The sequence below is a fragment of the Hypanus sabinus genome, chromosome 4 (genome assembly GCF_030144855.1).
Source record: "Hypanus sabinus isolate sHypSab1 chromosome 4, sHypSab1.hap1, whole genome shotgun sequence".
In the NCBI taxonomy this organism is placed as follows: Eukaryota; Metazoa; Chordata; class Chondrichthyes; order Myliobatiformes; family Dasyatidae; genus Hypanus; species Hypanus sabinus.
Window position 1 is genome coordinate 117579195 of NC_082709.1, and position 15503 is coordinate 117594697.

Sequence of the window (15503 nt, forward strand, 5' to 3'; positions counted from 1 at the left end):
AAAGGGAATATAAGCTAAAGTTTCACAAATCACCAAGCATAAAGTACCAACTTTCATAACAAAAAATAATTGCAGGCAATGATTCATTGCCTTTGCTCACTGGTAAAATTTGATTTCACCCCCACCAACAACAGCAAGGCCAATTAGACTCAAGTGCTGAGACAAAGTAAACACCCAATTAAAATAGACCTACTGCCAGTTACATAGAGTGTACCTGACATTAGAATCTCTTACAAATGTCTTTGCTGCTGCACTCAACATATTCGTGCAGAACAACAACCACATTCTAAATAAAGTAGCATGCACAAATGCTGGAAATCTGAATAAAAACAGCAAATACTGCGAAATAACAGTGGGCCAGGCAACATCAACATCAGTTCTGAAGAGTCTTTGACCAGAAATATTAAATTCACTTTTATTTCCATGTATGCTGCCTGATCTGTTGAAGTTTTCCACCATTTTCTATCAGACTCATTCAAAAACCAGGCTATAGCATTAAGTCAGTCTGGAGCGATATCTAAAATTTTAATGCAAAGAGATGTCAGTTTTGCTTTTACATTATACACCAGCATACAGATTTAATTCCCCATCATTATTATTTCATAGAGACAGCTATGCACAAATAGCTTACCAGTTAAACCTTCATTAATAACTAAGCAACACCCAAAATTTAAACAGTTAAGTGCTCCCAAGTCTTATGCTCTAATGTTAGTCATATTGTTTTAAGCAACCAATTTGTCAATGGCCAGGTTCACAAACATGAGAAACAGTTGTGAAAACTCCCACACTGAAACCAGGAGCCTGGGCTGGTTCACTTTGGACGTTGTAAAAAAGGTGATGAACAATAATACTGGATTAATATGGCGACAATGGCACCAGGAAACAACATGACCAAGGGTGACACCTTTCATCTGTTCACAAAACTTCTACTTTCTTACAAATGTGGTTCTGCAACCGTCAGAGCCTGTGATCTACATTTTAGTGGTGTAGATCTGGTGATGGGTGTTTTTTTTGCATGTGGGGGGCTGTTGATGTTTTTTTAAAATTTGAACGGGTTCCATGATTTTCTTTGTTTCACGGCTGTCTGTGAGGAAGGGTTGTGTACTGCATACATACTTTGATAATAAATGTACTATGAATTTTACCAACTTCATTTACTACAGAACAATGATTTGTCAGAGAGCCATACAGAACAGAAACATGCTTCTCAGCCTAACCAATCCATGTTGTTTAAGTTAATCTCATTTCCCTGCATTTGGCCAAATCCTTCTAAAATTTTTATATCCATGTAACTGCCTGAACGTCTTTTAAATGTATCCAACTCTGAAGCTCCTGCTAAAGCTCGTACCACATAGCCATTATTCTGTGTGGGAAAATAGTCCCTCAGTCACTTTTAAACCTTTCCCCTCTTATCTCAAACCCAAGCTCTCTAATTTTAGACACTGAAAAAAGCCCAACTATTCATCTAATCGATACTCCTTATGATGTTAAATACCTCAATTTTGAGCAGCTGAATTGTGGACAGTTGTCTGACACAAGCGTCTCTTATATTCCATGGCGAGCGAATACAGTTTTCAGGTGCTGTATAAAATTTGCTGCTAAGGAAGTAGAGGATATCTAGACACCTCAACATTCCATGAGTAGTAATCTACAGTGAGAAGATATTTGTCTTTTTACAACTGGAAAATGTCTGTGCCTGCAACTTGCCTTGGAGAGTCTGGGAATTCTGTGGGACTGAGAGGTTCAGAATGATTTTTATAGTTTTCTGCATGTTTCACATCATCTCCTAGCTGTGTGCTCAGACCAGGCCACCTCATGGGACTGCCTTGCTCTTAAGTGGCATTTTTCAATGGCTTGATGTCATTGGTGGATTTGACTGATGATTTTGGCGTGTATAGTAGCAGGAACGACAGGTCTGGAACCTTTAGCAGAAAACTGTCAAGAATGTTGTATGTGTCTCTTTCAAGCCAGTAAGGTTTGAGTTCATAAATGGAACAGATGGCCATCCATATTCACAGTATTGCATGACCTTGCTACAGATTTGGTCCTTTTTCAACTCACTGTGATTTCCATACAGTTTACTTTGCAAATTCACATTTCTTCTTGTTCAGGTGATTCCAGCCTCTGAAGAGGAGTATATTGTCCACGTGGCAAAATACTCCTTCCAGTCCCTCCAAAATTTGGTTCATCCTCATCTGAAAGAATTCAGCGGCTGACGAGATGCCAAAAGGGAGTCTCCTGAAGGCACAGCGTCCATATGGTGTGATAAAGGTTGTGAGTTTCTGTGACTCAGGAGCTAAACGGATCTGCCAGGACCGTGACTTTGCACCTAGTTTGAAGAACTTTGGTCCACCCAGCATACCCAATGTGTGCTCAACAGAGGGAACAATAAACTTCTCCCAACTCACTACATTATTCAATTTTGTTAGATCAACTCAGATCCGCACTGCGCCATCTGCCTTGGGAACAGGAGCAATGCCCGCACACCAGCCAGTTAGTCAATTCATTCTAGTCATGACATCAAAGCGCCTCCATTCTCTCAAGTTCAGCTTTGACTTTGTTCATCAACGCTTGTATACAGACTTGTATATGCCTCGTTGTGGTTAGAGAGTAGGGTGTCATTCCTGGCCTCAGCTGGATAAGATGCACTTCCTTCAATACCCCAGGCCTGTGAACAACTCTGGGTACTTGTTTAGCGAATCCAACTTTGTAATGAGATTCATCTTCTTGATGTTATGTCATCCCAGTGGTGGTGAGAAGAGATTCTGAACAACACAGACATCCTCTTTTAATTGCTTCTCATTTTTACAGATAGAAGTAGTAAGCATTCCTTTCACACCGAGCTTACGTTTCCCTTGCCCCATGAGTACTTTCTTTGTTGGGTTTACTAATGTCTGTTTTCTTCATAGACATTCAGGGATGGCTATGACACCTGCCCCAGTGACCATTTTGAACATCACTGCCTCATTTTTCAACTGAATCGTAGAACACCCAGCCTTGTCTATTTGAAACATGAGAAAATCTGCAGATGCTGGAAATCTGAGCAACACACACAAAATGCTGGAGGAACTCAGCAGGCCAGGCAGCATCTATTGAAAAAAGTACAATTGAAGGATTTTGGCCTGAAACATCAAGTGTACTTTTTTCCATAGATGCTGCCTGGCCTGCTGAATTCCTCCAGCATTTTGTGTGTGTTGCTTGTCTATTTGAACCTACAGCCCCAAGGAAAGCTCTCTCTTTGTCTGAATCATGGTCTTCATTGACCTCCTGAAGAACTGTTTATGAGTGACACGGTCTTTTATTACGGACAACTCTATTGCATTGGTGGGATTTCACTTCCTTTGCTGGACAGAACTCTTTGGTGTAGAATGGAGACTCACTGCATCTCCTGCAGTTGAACATTTTATCTGCTCTTTGTTTTGTTTGCACTGAGCTCTAATGTCACCTCTTTCTGATTTCACCTTGTTTGCAACCTTCCTTTTGCACAGCTTCTAGCTTTACCTCAACATTGTTTTCGTCCTTGATCTCTGCCTGTTGCTGATGAACATTCTCATTCTGCCTGACCATAGTAATAGCTTTCTCTCGTGTGAGATTTGCCTGCAACTGAAGTCTCTCTGACAATTTGGTGTCTAGTAGCCAGGCACCAATCTTGTCTCTAATGAGCTCATCTCTCAGATCTCCATACGCACAGTTGTCTGACAGGGTATACAATGCCATGACGAAGTCATTTACACTTTCATCTGGCTCCTGTTTTCTGGAGTTGAACTTTGCCCTCTCATTTATCACATTTCGCTATCCTGTGAAATATTCTTTGAATTTGTCCTGCACTGTTTTGTACTTTTTCTGGGCATCTGTCAAGCCTAATCCACCCATGATGTCATCAGCTTTGTCGCCGATGCAGTATATCAGTGTGTTTATTTGATGCTCTTCTGAAGTCTGAGCAAGATTGCTTGCAACCCTACATCTCTCAAAGCCTCTGAGCCATCTCTCAAAGTCCCCTGCTTTAGAGATATCAAATGTCTCGGGGAGCTTTATTAGGCAAGTAGGTGTAGGTACTGCAGATATTTGCTCCATTTTCCTGTTTTGTTTTGCATTTTATTTATTTGGACTACAATTTTTTTCTCTCTCTCCCCGATAGTTTGACTGACTTCTCTGCTGTATGTGTGTCTCTGTGCACTTCCCAGGCAAGTGGCCTACAGATTATTACAATGCATCCATTTTTGGGTGCAGCTAGATGTTGCCTAGCAACTCTGGGCAGGTCTCAGTTCATGCTCCATGGTGCATACAATGTAGCATACTAGCATAGGCAGATATTTTTTCTTAAGAGTATACGAATAATAACAGTCTTGCTGTAAATTTTTTCTTGTTGGGGATCTCCTTTGGTCTGTAGCACAAATTCATCAACATCATTTCTGACACCAAATTGGGTTTGATATGAAGCAGAGTGCAGGGAGCACAGCAGCAGGCAGGCTATTCAACTGAACTTTACTGATAACACTGCTTGTACAGTATGTGAACTCCTCCCATGCGGGAGTGGCTAACTGAGTAGCATAGGAATAACCCATTAACAACCACAGCAACTGGTGCCTCTACTTCCTCAGAAGGCTTTAGAAATTTGGCAGCTGGACTTGGACACTCAATTTTTTTTTCAATGCACCATAAAAAGCATCCTATCCAGATGCATCATGGGTTGGTATGGCAATTGCTCAGCACATGACCGCAAAACAAAAACTGTAGATATCTGTGGACACAACTCAGCACATCATGAAAACCAGCCTTCCCTCCATCGACTCTGTCTATACTTCTTGCTGCTTTTGGTAAAGCAGCCAGCATAATCAAAGATCCCACTCACCCCAGACACTCTCATCAGACAGATGATAAAAAAGCCTGAAAGCATGACAAACTTAAGACAGCTTTTGTGCTGCTGTTATGAAATCATTGAATGGTTCCTTAGTATGAGAGAATGGACTCTTAACCTCATGATCTACCTTGTTGTGACACTGCACACCTTATTTACCTGTGCTGCACTTTGTACTGTAACAATTTATCATGCACTGTTATTGTTTTAGTTTGTACACCTCAGTTAATCTACTGTATGGATGTTTATGCAAGTTTTTCACTCTACCTCAATACATGTGACAATGATAAACCAATTCAAATTAGATTCCATCCACCATTTCTTGGCCCACTTCCCCAGTTCATTTTGATCCTCGTTCACTGTTTATTACTCCACCAATTTTGGTGTCACCCATAAACTTACTAACCAGTGAGTGGTGTAGTGGCATATGCACCAGACTTTGAGGCAAGTGGTCCTGGGTTTGAATCTGGCCGGCTCCTTGCACGCTTTCCATCTGTGCTGAGTTGAGCGTCAAGCTAGTAACTTGGCCTCATAAAAAATAATAAATGCTAAAGAAATGGCGAAGTTGCTGCCTGATGCACCACAAGGTGCGGAAAGGAACACCAACCAACCCACTAACCATTTGAGCAACATCATCTTTCAAATCAATATACATGACTAACAACAGTGGGCTCTGCACCAAACCCTAAGGAACTCCACTGAACACAGGCGTCCAGTCTAAAACATTATCTGAGCTAATTGCTAACATCAGAAAATCTGGCCGTAATGTAATAACCTTGATCCGACAACAGTATATGCCATTCAAAAAGTTAAAATGAATATTATTGCCAAGGAATTACTTTAGCACATTCACTACAAACATATCACAATCTCAAATCACCTCTTCTCGCAGCTCGTACTGTTCGATGAGCTTCTTCAGTTGCTCAGCAAGTTCAATGTTCTCTTGTCGTAGCTTTGTATTGTGCAGATTATGCTGGTCCATCTGGGCCTGAATTTCATTCAGAGTCATCTGGAAATGTGCCGTCACTTCTTTGCGTCGTTCTTCCTCCTCCCGAGCTCGCTGCAGGTTCTCCTCCTGCACAGGTTACAAGCACATTTAAGGTAAGCATGAGGGAATTCATGCAGGAAAAGTGAAAAAATGGATGAGCAACTACTTATCAGATGGGGAGAATAGCCTTAAATTTTTAAGTGAATTGCCAAGTACCCATTATGCAGTTAGCCAAAGATACAAAGGTCTAGATTTTGTAGTATGAATGAACCTAATGATTTCTGCAAGTTAGCAAAGACGCACAGAAGGAAATACGGCATTTAGGACTCGAATGAAAAGTGTAGACAACTAATCCATCCAACTGAAAAAACTGTAAATTATCCACGTCTGGATGAGTGCATTAGTCAGGAATTAACTTTCCAAAGGTTGTCAAAAGATGCACCTGGAAGTGTCATTTCAGACATAGCAGAACCATCATTACATTAGCTATATTCATGGTTGGATTGGGTATGTAGGAAAAATTGTATGGATTATAATTAAATTGGTTAGATTCTGATTAGTGCTTATTTAATTTTATTTTTCAGCAGCCATTTTGGACGAAGCTGATTCTCAACTTTAGGATGAATGCAAGCACAGATAGAAAACTAAAGCAATTAGAACTGAAAGTAGAAGTAAAAAAAAAATCATTTTTAAAATCTGCATTTTTTTAAAAACTTGGAGGAAAGATGCCATACAAACCAGTTTTCATTGCTAGTGATGAGTATTTTCCAAAGGGTAGATAAAAATTAAACAACAAGACTTCACTTATGTGAGATTCTGTAGATGCTGGAAATCTTGAGCAACACACAAAAAACAAATGCTGGAGGAAATTAGCAAGTCAGGCAGCATCTATGGAGGGAAATAAACAGTCAACGTTTATGGCCAAGACCCTGTAACTGACTTCCTTCAGCATTTTGCATGCGCTGCTCAAGATTTTCAGATCTGCAGTATCTCTTGTGCTTATACCAAGTTCGGGTCTTGATGACTGTGAAGTGGGTTACAATGAATTGCACGGAGATTTTGATCAGTTAGGGAGATGATCTAAGGAATGGCAAATTGATTTCAACAGATATATGTGAGGTGTTACATTCTGGACAGTCAAACCAGGGTAGGACTTAAACAGTGGCAGGGCATTGTCATGTGCTGTGGAACAGAGGGACACGAGAGTACCAATGCACAACTAATGACAGCAGACAGTTAAGTAGACAGGGTGGTGAAGAAGAAGTTTAGCATGCTGGCCTTCATCAGGGCATCTAATTTAGGAACAGGGACATTACGTTGCAGTTTCACAAGTTGTTGGTGAGGCCACACTTGTGCATAGTTCTTGTCATTCTGTTATCGGAAAGACATTGGAAAGCTGCATAGGGTGCCTCCTTTATTATATCAGTGAAGTTCAAAAAATGTGACATTACCCACATTGGGAGTTATGATGTAATTTCAGTTTTAAGTCTTACTGGATCGTTTACTGGATCTGAAAGTATGAGCAGTGTGAATTCTATCAAAAATCTATAATAGAAGCTAACCCTCTGAAATTTGAAAAATGTAAGGCATCAGAAAACCAGTCACAGAATAAATTTCTGGAGTTATGTTGAAGGACAAAGCATGGTCTTGTTCTACTGGATTTTATCCACACACTATCAAGTGCCAGACTCCCTTACCTTTAACGTTTTGTTATGGCGCTGAAGTTCACGACAAAGACTCTCCAGTTTACTTCGAGCCAAAATGGCCTTACTGTGTTCACTCTGAAGGTGAACCTTTTCCTTCACTACCTGTGCCTGCTTCTTTTGAAGAAGCTTTATTTGCTTCTGGACACTTCTGTTCTCTTCCAACTAGAATGAAGCAATTTGAAGGAATTACAAAACTAAGGAAAATGGAACAACAAATATTTTGATGCCTTCTACTAATACACTTTGATGTTACTAAAAGCAATACATCAGACGCCTTTCATACTTGTACAAAATAACAGAAAGATTGACAATTCCAAATCCATGTAGAGCGCTATCAACACTGAAGTGAAGTACTGGTTTTAACTGCTGGTCAGGTCGTCTGAAGAGCAACTTGAGTAGATTATCTTAAATGTATGGAATAAATACTGAAGTGTATGAATTTAAGTGGTACTCCCCTTATGCATCTGCGATTATCACCTTACATGTGCCAAGTGACAAAACTGACTCTTACACCAAGAAATATACCATTTTTTGATGCTGTACCAATTACAAGGCACAGCAACGTCCATAAGGATTTCTCAGTCTCACAACAAATATGAATCTTCTAATAATTTCCCCACTTGTAAGACTGAGTGATTGGACTGGAAGAACCTAGTAAAAAGGACACCTCAGCAAGTACCCTGTCGTATTCCCACATTCTTTGATTCCATTAATTTCCAGAAACCTATCAGTCCTTTTGAATGAACACAAATGACTGATACTCCACAGCCCTCCAGGACAGAGAATTCCAAAGACTCACTACCACTTACATGAAGAATTTTTCCCTCACCAAAACAGCCTGCTAGTCCCTGAAATGGTGATTTTTGTTTCACACTTCTCAGCCAAGGGGAACCTGGCAGTTCAGTGGTAGGTCAAATATGATGGCAGAATATAGTATTAATGGTAAGACTCTTGGCAGTGTGGAGGATCAGAGGGATCTTGGGATCCGAGTCCATAGGACTCTCAAAACAGCTGCGCAGAGGTTGACTCTGTGGTTAAGAAAGCATATGGTGTATTGGCATTCATCAATCATGGAACTGAATTTAGAAGCCGAGAGGTAATATTGCAGCTATATAGGACCTTGGTCAGACCCCACTTGGAGTACTGTGCTCAGTTCTGGTCACCTCACTACAGGATGTGGAAACCATAGAAAGGGTGCAGAGGGGATTTACAAGGATGTTGCCTGTATTGGGGAGCATGCCTTACGAAAACAGGTTGAGTGAACCCAGTTTTCTCCATGAGGTGACAGAGGATGAAAGGTGACCTGATAGAGGTGTATAAGATGATGAGAGGCATTGATTGTGTGGATAGTCAGAGGCTTTTTCCCAGGGCTGAAGTGGCTAGCACGAGGGGGACACAGTTTTAAGGTGCTCGGAAGTAGGTACAGAGGAGATGTCAGGGGTAAGTTTTTTTATGCAGAGAATGGTGAGTGTGTGGAATGGGCCGCTAGCGACTGTGGTAGAGACGGATACGATAGGGTCTTTCAAGAGATTTTTGGATAGGTACATGGAGCTTAGAAAAATAGAGGGCCATGGGTAAGTCTAGCAATTTCTAAGGTAGGGACATGTTCGGCACAACTTTGTGGGCCGAAGGGCCTGTATTGTACTGTAGGTTTTCTATGTTTCCATGTGGTGTTATATGCTCCTGGTTGTTTTGTTTTGAGCCAGGCCAGATCACACACAAGACAACACACCACTTGGAGATGGTATCTAAATTAGCAACAAGAAAGGCTCAGAAGAGTGGAGGAGGGGAAAGTTAGGAAAGACACGGAATAAGCAAAAGGAGTGAAGTAGGAAGTACGACCGATCTGAAACGCTTGTGATCCAAGAACCTATCCTAAACCTACTGTGCCTATTCTGAAGCGAAAGCACACCTACATTTTATACTGCTTTTGCCACTTCCAACTCAAAAACAAAACGATCCATGTAATGCTAAAAATTGGATTAGTAAGAACTTAATGACCGGTAGGTGTAGGCCATTCAGCCCCTCATGCTCAATTTTCATTCAATAATTTCCTGGTTAACCTTCGACCTCAGCACCATATTTCTGCACTAACCCCACATCACTTGGTACCTATGAATCATTGAATGGAGCCTCTACAGCACTCTTTGGTAAAGAACTCCAAAGATTCATTAACCTGGTGCATAATATGGTGCATAGTTCCCTGAAGGCGGAATCTTATGTGGATAGGGTGGTGAAAAAAGCTTTTGGTATGTTGGCCTTTATAAATCAAAGCACTGAGTATAGGAGTTGGGAAGTAATGTTAAAATTGTACAAGACATTGGTGAGGCCAAATTTGGAGTATTGTGTACAGTTCTAGTCACCGAATTATAGGAAAGATGTCAACAAAATAGAGAGAGTACAGAGGAGAATTACTAGAATGTTACCTGGGTTTCAGCACCCAAGTTACAGAGAAAGTTTGAACAAATTAGGTCTTTATTCTTTGGAGCACAGAAGGTTGAGGGGGGACTTGTTAGAGGTATTTCAAATTATGAGGGGGATAGATAGAGTTGACATAGATAGGCTTTTTCCATTGAGAGTAGTGGAGATTCAAACAAGTAGTGGAGAGTAGTGGAGTTAGGGGGCAAAAGTTTAAGGGTAACACGAGGGGGAATTTCTTTACTCAACAGAGTGGTAGCTGTGTGGAACGAGCTTCCAGTAGAAGTGGTAGAGGCAGGTTTGATATTGTCATTGTAAAACAAAATTGGATAGGTATATGGACAGGAAAGGAATGGAGGGTTATGGGCTGAGTGCAGGTTGGTGGGTTGAGGTGAGAGTAAGAGTTCGCCAAGGACTAGAAGGGCCAAGATGCCTTGTTTCCATGCTGTAATTGTTATATGGTTATATTCTGAAAGACCTAACCCTTATTTTGAGTCTGTGGTTCTAGACACCCCAGCCAGGGGCAATAAACGCTTCAAATATATCTCAATTGGCACTTGGAACGTCTGTACATTTCAATGAAATCACCTCCCCAAACAAGAGATGTAGGCTCGGATTATGTCTTCTCTTCTCGTCTTCCAAGAATCAATCTGGTGAACCTTAGTTGCACCTCTAACACAACTACATCATTTCCATGGGAAGGGAAATCAGACTGGAAAACAATATTGCAGCTGTAGTCTCAGCAGGGCCCTGTATGATTCGACAGAGTCCAAGTGGTGCGGGATTATTCATTGCATCAAGTTGGGCAGCAGCTACCAAGGTGTTTGCTGACTGAATATATATAATTGAGCCTTGGCTCTCAAAAAGGTTCTCTCCTGACACAGTTTAGTAAACTGGAAAATAACTAACAGCTTTCTGGAAAAATGATCACTTTTAATAATATTTACCCAAGTGCTGGACAGACACCAGATCGTCGTTCAATCCATACTGATGATCAAATGAATAGTTAAACTATTAAACCTCCCTAGGTTAAACCGCCATGTTGTTCAGCACTCAGGTATGATGATAGCATAGAAAGTCAGTTTTAACTCTTGAACCCACAGCACAGCATCCAATCAAGGGAGCAGGAGCAAGATTGGGTTTGGCTGCTATGTTGTGGGTCAAATGGCCTTATGAGACCGGTTGCCTTGATTCACAGATGGAAAATGGTCACTTGGATAAGGCACCAGATCACATTATATTGCATCATAAGCATCTGGATCATTCAGGTTCCCCAAGCTGTACCAAATCCAGGTGAAGGCAAGGATCGACAACTGGGCTCAAAAACAGTAGGAGCCTGAGACTCCAGCAGGTTGCTTTAAATTGGTAATATGCAAATAGCTGACTAGAACAAGACTTGGGTGCTGTGGTGCTCAGATTATTGTAATGACCCACATTCATTGTGCTTCTTGGATAAGATACCACAGCACAAGTCTTTCTTGCTCCCTAGGAAGAAGAAGCAGATGACAGAGGTGTTTCCAAACTGTGTTGTCATTTTATCCACTTCTCCAACTAATTTCTTTTTGAGGACAGCCAAATGCTCAAAAAAACTGAATTAAAAAAATATTTTTGCAGGACCCTTGGAACTTTTATGAGAAGTACTGTACAGATCCCTTGGAAAAAGGTTCAGAGGGCAGCTACTACAATGATTACCATGGATCAGTTAGAGTCAGAGAGAACAAAAGATTAGACAAGCATGAAGACAGGAAAAGTGTTTTTTCCCAGAACTTCAAAGACTTCCTGAAGTAGTTGCCATCTCTTAGGTGTGCTTTCACTACAAAAAAAAAGGCAGATGGTCCCAAGGCAGCCACTCTGCACAAAAGTTTAGACAAGAGTTGTGGAGAGATATCCCTTGTCTGTGGTATGGTCACTATTATGTTCCGTTATAAGTGATTGTTTCTAGGACTGGGGAGAAATTGCTTGACAGTAACATTGGGCTCTACATTGCTCCCTTCCCCATTAACATCAAGATATCACACTGATCACAGGTGGGTAGATTTGGAACACTGGAGCTGTATTTACTTCTAGTAGCAAAGACTTGACCTGTTCTTTTAATCTATGATTTGGTAAGATCCAGGCAAATGGTTTGAGATTAAATATCAAAGGCAAAAACAGGCAGTCAACCTAGTCTTTCTTCATCTTCCCCCCTTCCCCTCTCCACAAACAGTGTAAAGTGCATCATTCGTATACAAGTTAGTTTATTTTGCCAACATACCAAGTCTGCATACTTCTTGCACAAAGCTGCTAGCTTCTCCTCCGGAGTGATGAGTGTGTTGAGTGCTTGCATCAGCAGCATTACCTCCTTCCCTGCAGTACAACAAGAGAATCAAAGGCAATATTTATTAGGTATAACATTTACACCTACATTTCCATTTAACGCAACAGTTAAATGAACCAGCTTCTGGAAGTTTCACAATCACCGCTGCTTTAATGAGTGATGATAGTTATTCATTTAACTGCAACAAAATACACAGACCACCTCTACTGCCAGATCACAAGTGCTAAAATTAAAACCCAAACTGAAGAGTAAATATTAAATACCAACTCACAAAATTAAGCCACGTTGTTTTAAAATAACTATAAAATGGGCAGTGTGTTTAATTAACAAACACTGCCTGTCTGCAGTCAGCAGAGTCAGTCAAGGAGCACGAAAGCAAATCCACTGAAATGACTAATTCTGGTGACAAAATCCAATTAATTGGAAGTTGAGCTTCTACTCAACTTAAACCACCGGTGCAGTTACAGGATAAAGTTCACATATTAATATATATTTTTAAAAAGTTCTTCAAGCTTCTGAAGGATGTTTAACCCACACATTAAGTGTTTCTCATTCCACAGCTGCCCGACCTGATGAGTGGTAGCAGCATTTTTTGTTTTTATTTCAGATTTCCAGCATTTACAGTTTCTTTTTTCTGACTTTGCAGTTTCTGAATCCAATGACATGCTCCTCTCCCCCTCAACACTCTACAGTACCAGTAACCCAGGTTCAATTCTGCTGTTGTCCATAAGGAGTGTGCATGTTTTCCCTGTGACCGCATGGGTTTCCTCCGGGTGCTCCGGTTTCCTCCCACAGTCCAAAGACATTAGTAAGTTAATTGGTGATTGTAAACTGTCTCATGATTAAACTAAGGTTAAATCAGGGATTGATGGGCAGCGTGGCTCAAAGGGCTGGAAAGGCCTATTCTGCGATGCATCTCAAAAAATAAAAAATAATTTGTGCCACACCGACCAGCATTCCAAAGCTATGATGTTATTCATTACCAAGACCTTTCAAACCATTATGCACAAGCCCAACCAAATTAAAACGCGAGTCTAATTAATTAAGATCTCAACTAAGTGTCCTATTACTTTCTGAAAAGCTCTTCACAACATTATTCTTGTCTGAATATATAAAGCTCTGAACATGGAGAAATATCTACATTTCACCATTTGTGATTGAGCCCCAAATCTAGATGGTGGTGCACATCAGTTCTGGAACAAATCACTACCATCAAGCAGCCAGGATTCCTGTGAAACATAGATACATATGCAATCCTGCCTTAAGACATTCCTACATCAGTAACTGTCAGTGTACTACTGCAATGAATATTCCATCCCAATTCTGGCACATTCGTCCACATTTCAGAATAAGAATGAGGGACGGAGCTGTGGTGGTGCTTACAGCAACTCCTTTGAGCTCACCTGAAAAAAAGAGCTTACTTTCTACATTTGTTGTCTTTGTTTTCCCTCTTCAAGGTAGATGGGGTTCTGTTGGAAACTAAGAGTTCCACTCAGATTTTGGTTCTTTGAGGTGGTGGGACCCTCTGCTTTCTGAACACTGGATCAGCTCTGTACTGTGTACTCCCTCTATTGGGGGGGGTGGGGGAGAGGGGGAGAGATACACACAGATGTGGTATGTCGAATTGTTGGGTGAACGATTAGTTTTTGTGGTACCGCAGATCATGGCTGCTCTTGGGTGGGTGGAGGTTGCTGATGTGTTTTTTTTGGTGGAAGTGGGGTTGGGGGAGAGTTGCTGCTTGGGCATGGGAGGGGGATTTGAGGTTCGAACATTTTACATTTATCTGATATTACATGGAACTATTGAAACTATGTTAAAATTGTAAACATTCTCTTTTGAATGCCTGCTACCTAAAGAAATCTAAGGACACAGATTGGCCATCAGCAGACAGAACATGCTTTTGCTTTAAAAAGGGTGTTTTTTTGCAGCTTCTGCGATGTGAGTAAAAATCCCTGTCCAATCAGCCTTTACATAGGGAGGTGTTGGCGCGTGGCCAAGTAGTTAAGGCGTTTGTCTAGTTATCTGAAGGTCACTAGTTCGAGCCTTGGCTGAGGCTGCATGTGTGTCTTTGAGCAAGGCACTTAACCGCACATTGCTCTGCGACGACACTAGTGCCAAACTGTATGGGTCTGCCCTTCCCTTGGACAACAATGGTGGCATGGAGAAGACAGACTTGCAGCTTGGGCAACTGGCAGCCGTCTGTATAAAAAAAACCTTGTTCAGGCTTGCGCCCAGGGAAGTTTCTAAGGTGCAAATCCATGGTCTATCGAGACTAACGGCCTACACACATGGGGAGACCAGTCAAGCAAACAGTAGGGCCAAGACCTCACAGCTCCAGTCACTGCCTGTGATGAGGAGCTTGCACCTTCTTCCCTTGGACTGTTTTTTAACCCTCTGGGTGCTCCTGCTTTCTCCCATATCCCAAAGATGTATGTTATTAGCCACTGTAAATTGCCCCTAGCGCAATGGTGAACAGTAGAATCTGTAAGGAGTTGTGGGAGAATGAGGTACAGGGAAAAATCTATCGAAGAATGGGATCTCTCAGAGTTGGCCAATATTCCATGGGCCAAAGTTGCTTCCAGCATTGTGAGGAAATATCAAATTTGAAAACACATAAGATGGAACATATTTATTTAGTGGATTCCAGTTAATCGGGGCAACCACTTAATTGGGACAACTCTTAAAGAACAAAATAAATTGAAAAAATAGCCTGAATTCCCTTCATTTATCTGCAACACCATGACTCTAAATTGCGACAGAAGACCGTTTGCCAAACGTTTGCTAACTAGCATCAGTTGCATCGTGTGGCTGTTAGACACTACACTGCACTTACAGTGAACAGTTTTTAAAATGGCATCACTTCTGCGTTTGCGTTTAAAAAGCAGTGATTTTTGTCACTGAGTTAAAAAAAACAGTTAAGCTATTTCAGAACTGTTTTGCTCACTATGGTTTCAAGCATTCAGGCTTGGAGATGGCCAGGAGTAAAAATGAAATGATTTCACTACTTCAACAAGTTAGGAAGTGTGAAGAATTAAAAGGTATCAATGACAATCTTGAATGTTACAATTAAAATGAAGGTTTGGAGGATGCATTTGTTGAAAGCATTGTTTGAAGGCAGTCACTATTTGCACTAGGTTTTATTAACTACACTGATTTTATTAATTTATAGTCAATCCAAAGAACATAGCAGTGCAATAATATTAGGAACTAATAGGT

General features: G+C 41.0%; 1 protein-coding gene across 2 annotated transcripts in view; it reads right to left on the reverse strand.

The window, feature by feature from the left end:
- The window catches only part of LOC132393140 (gamma-taxilin-like), an 82477-nt gene that overhangs the window by 19808 nt on the left and 47166 nt on the right, over positions 1 to 15503 (reverse strand). For both annotated transcript variants that reach the window (XM_059968011.1, XM_059968010.1), the window contains 3 exons: positions 12225 to 12316; positions 7544 to 7714; positions 5739 to 5933 (listed from right to left, as the gene is read on the reverse strand). In XM_059968011.1, coding sequence (XP_059823994.1) covers positions 5739 to 5933; positions 7544 to 7714; positions 12225 to 12305 — 447 coding nt within the window. In that variant the 5' untranslated portion in view covers positions 12306 to 12316. The remainder of the gene's footprint in view (positions 1 to 5738; positions 5934 to 7543; positions 7715 to 12224; positions 12317 to 15503) is intronic.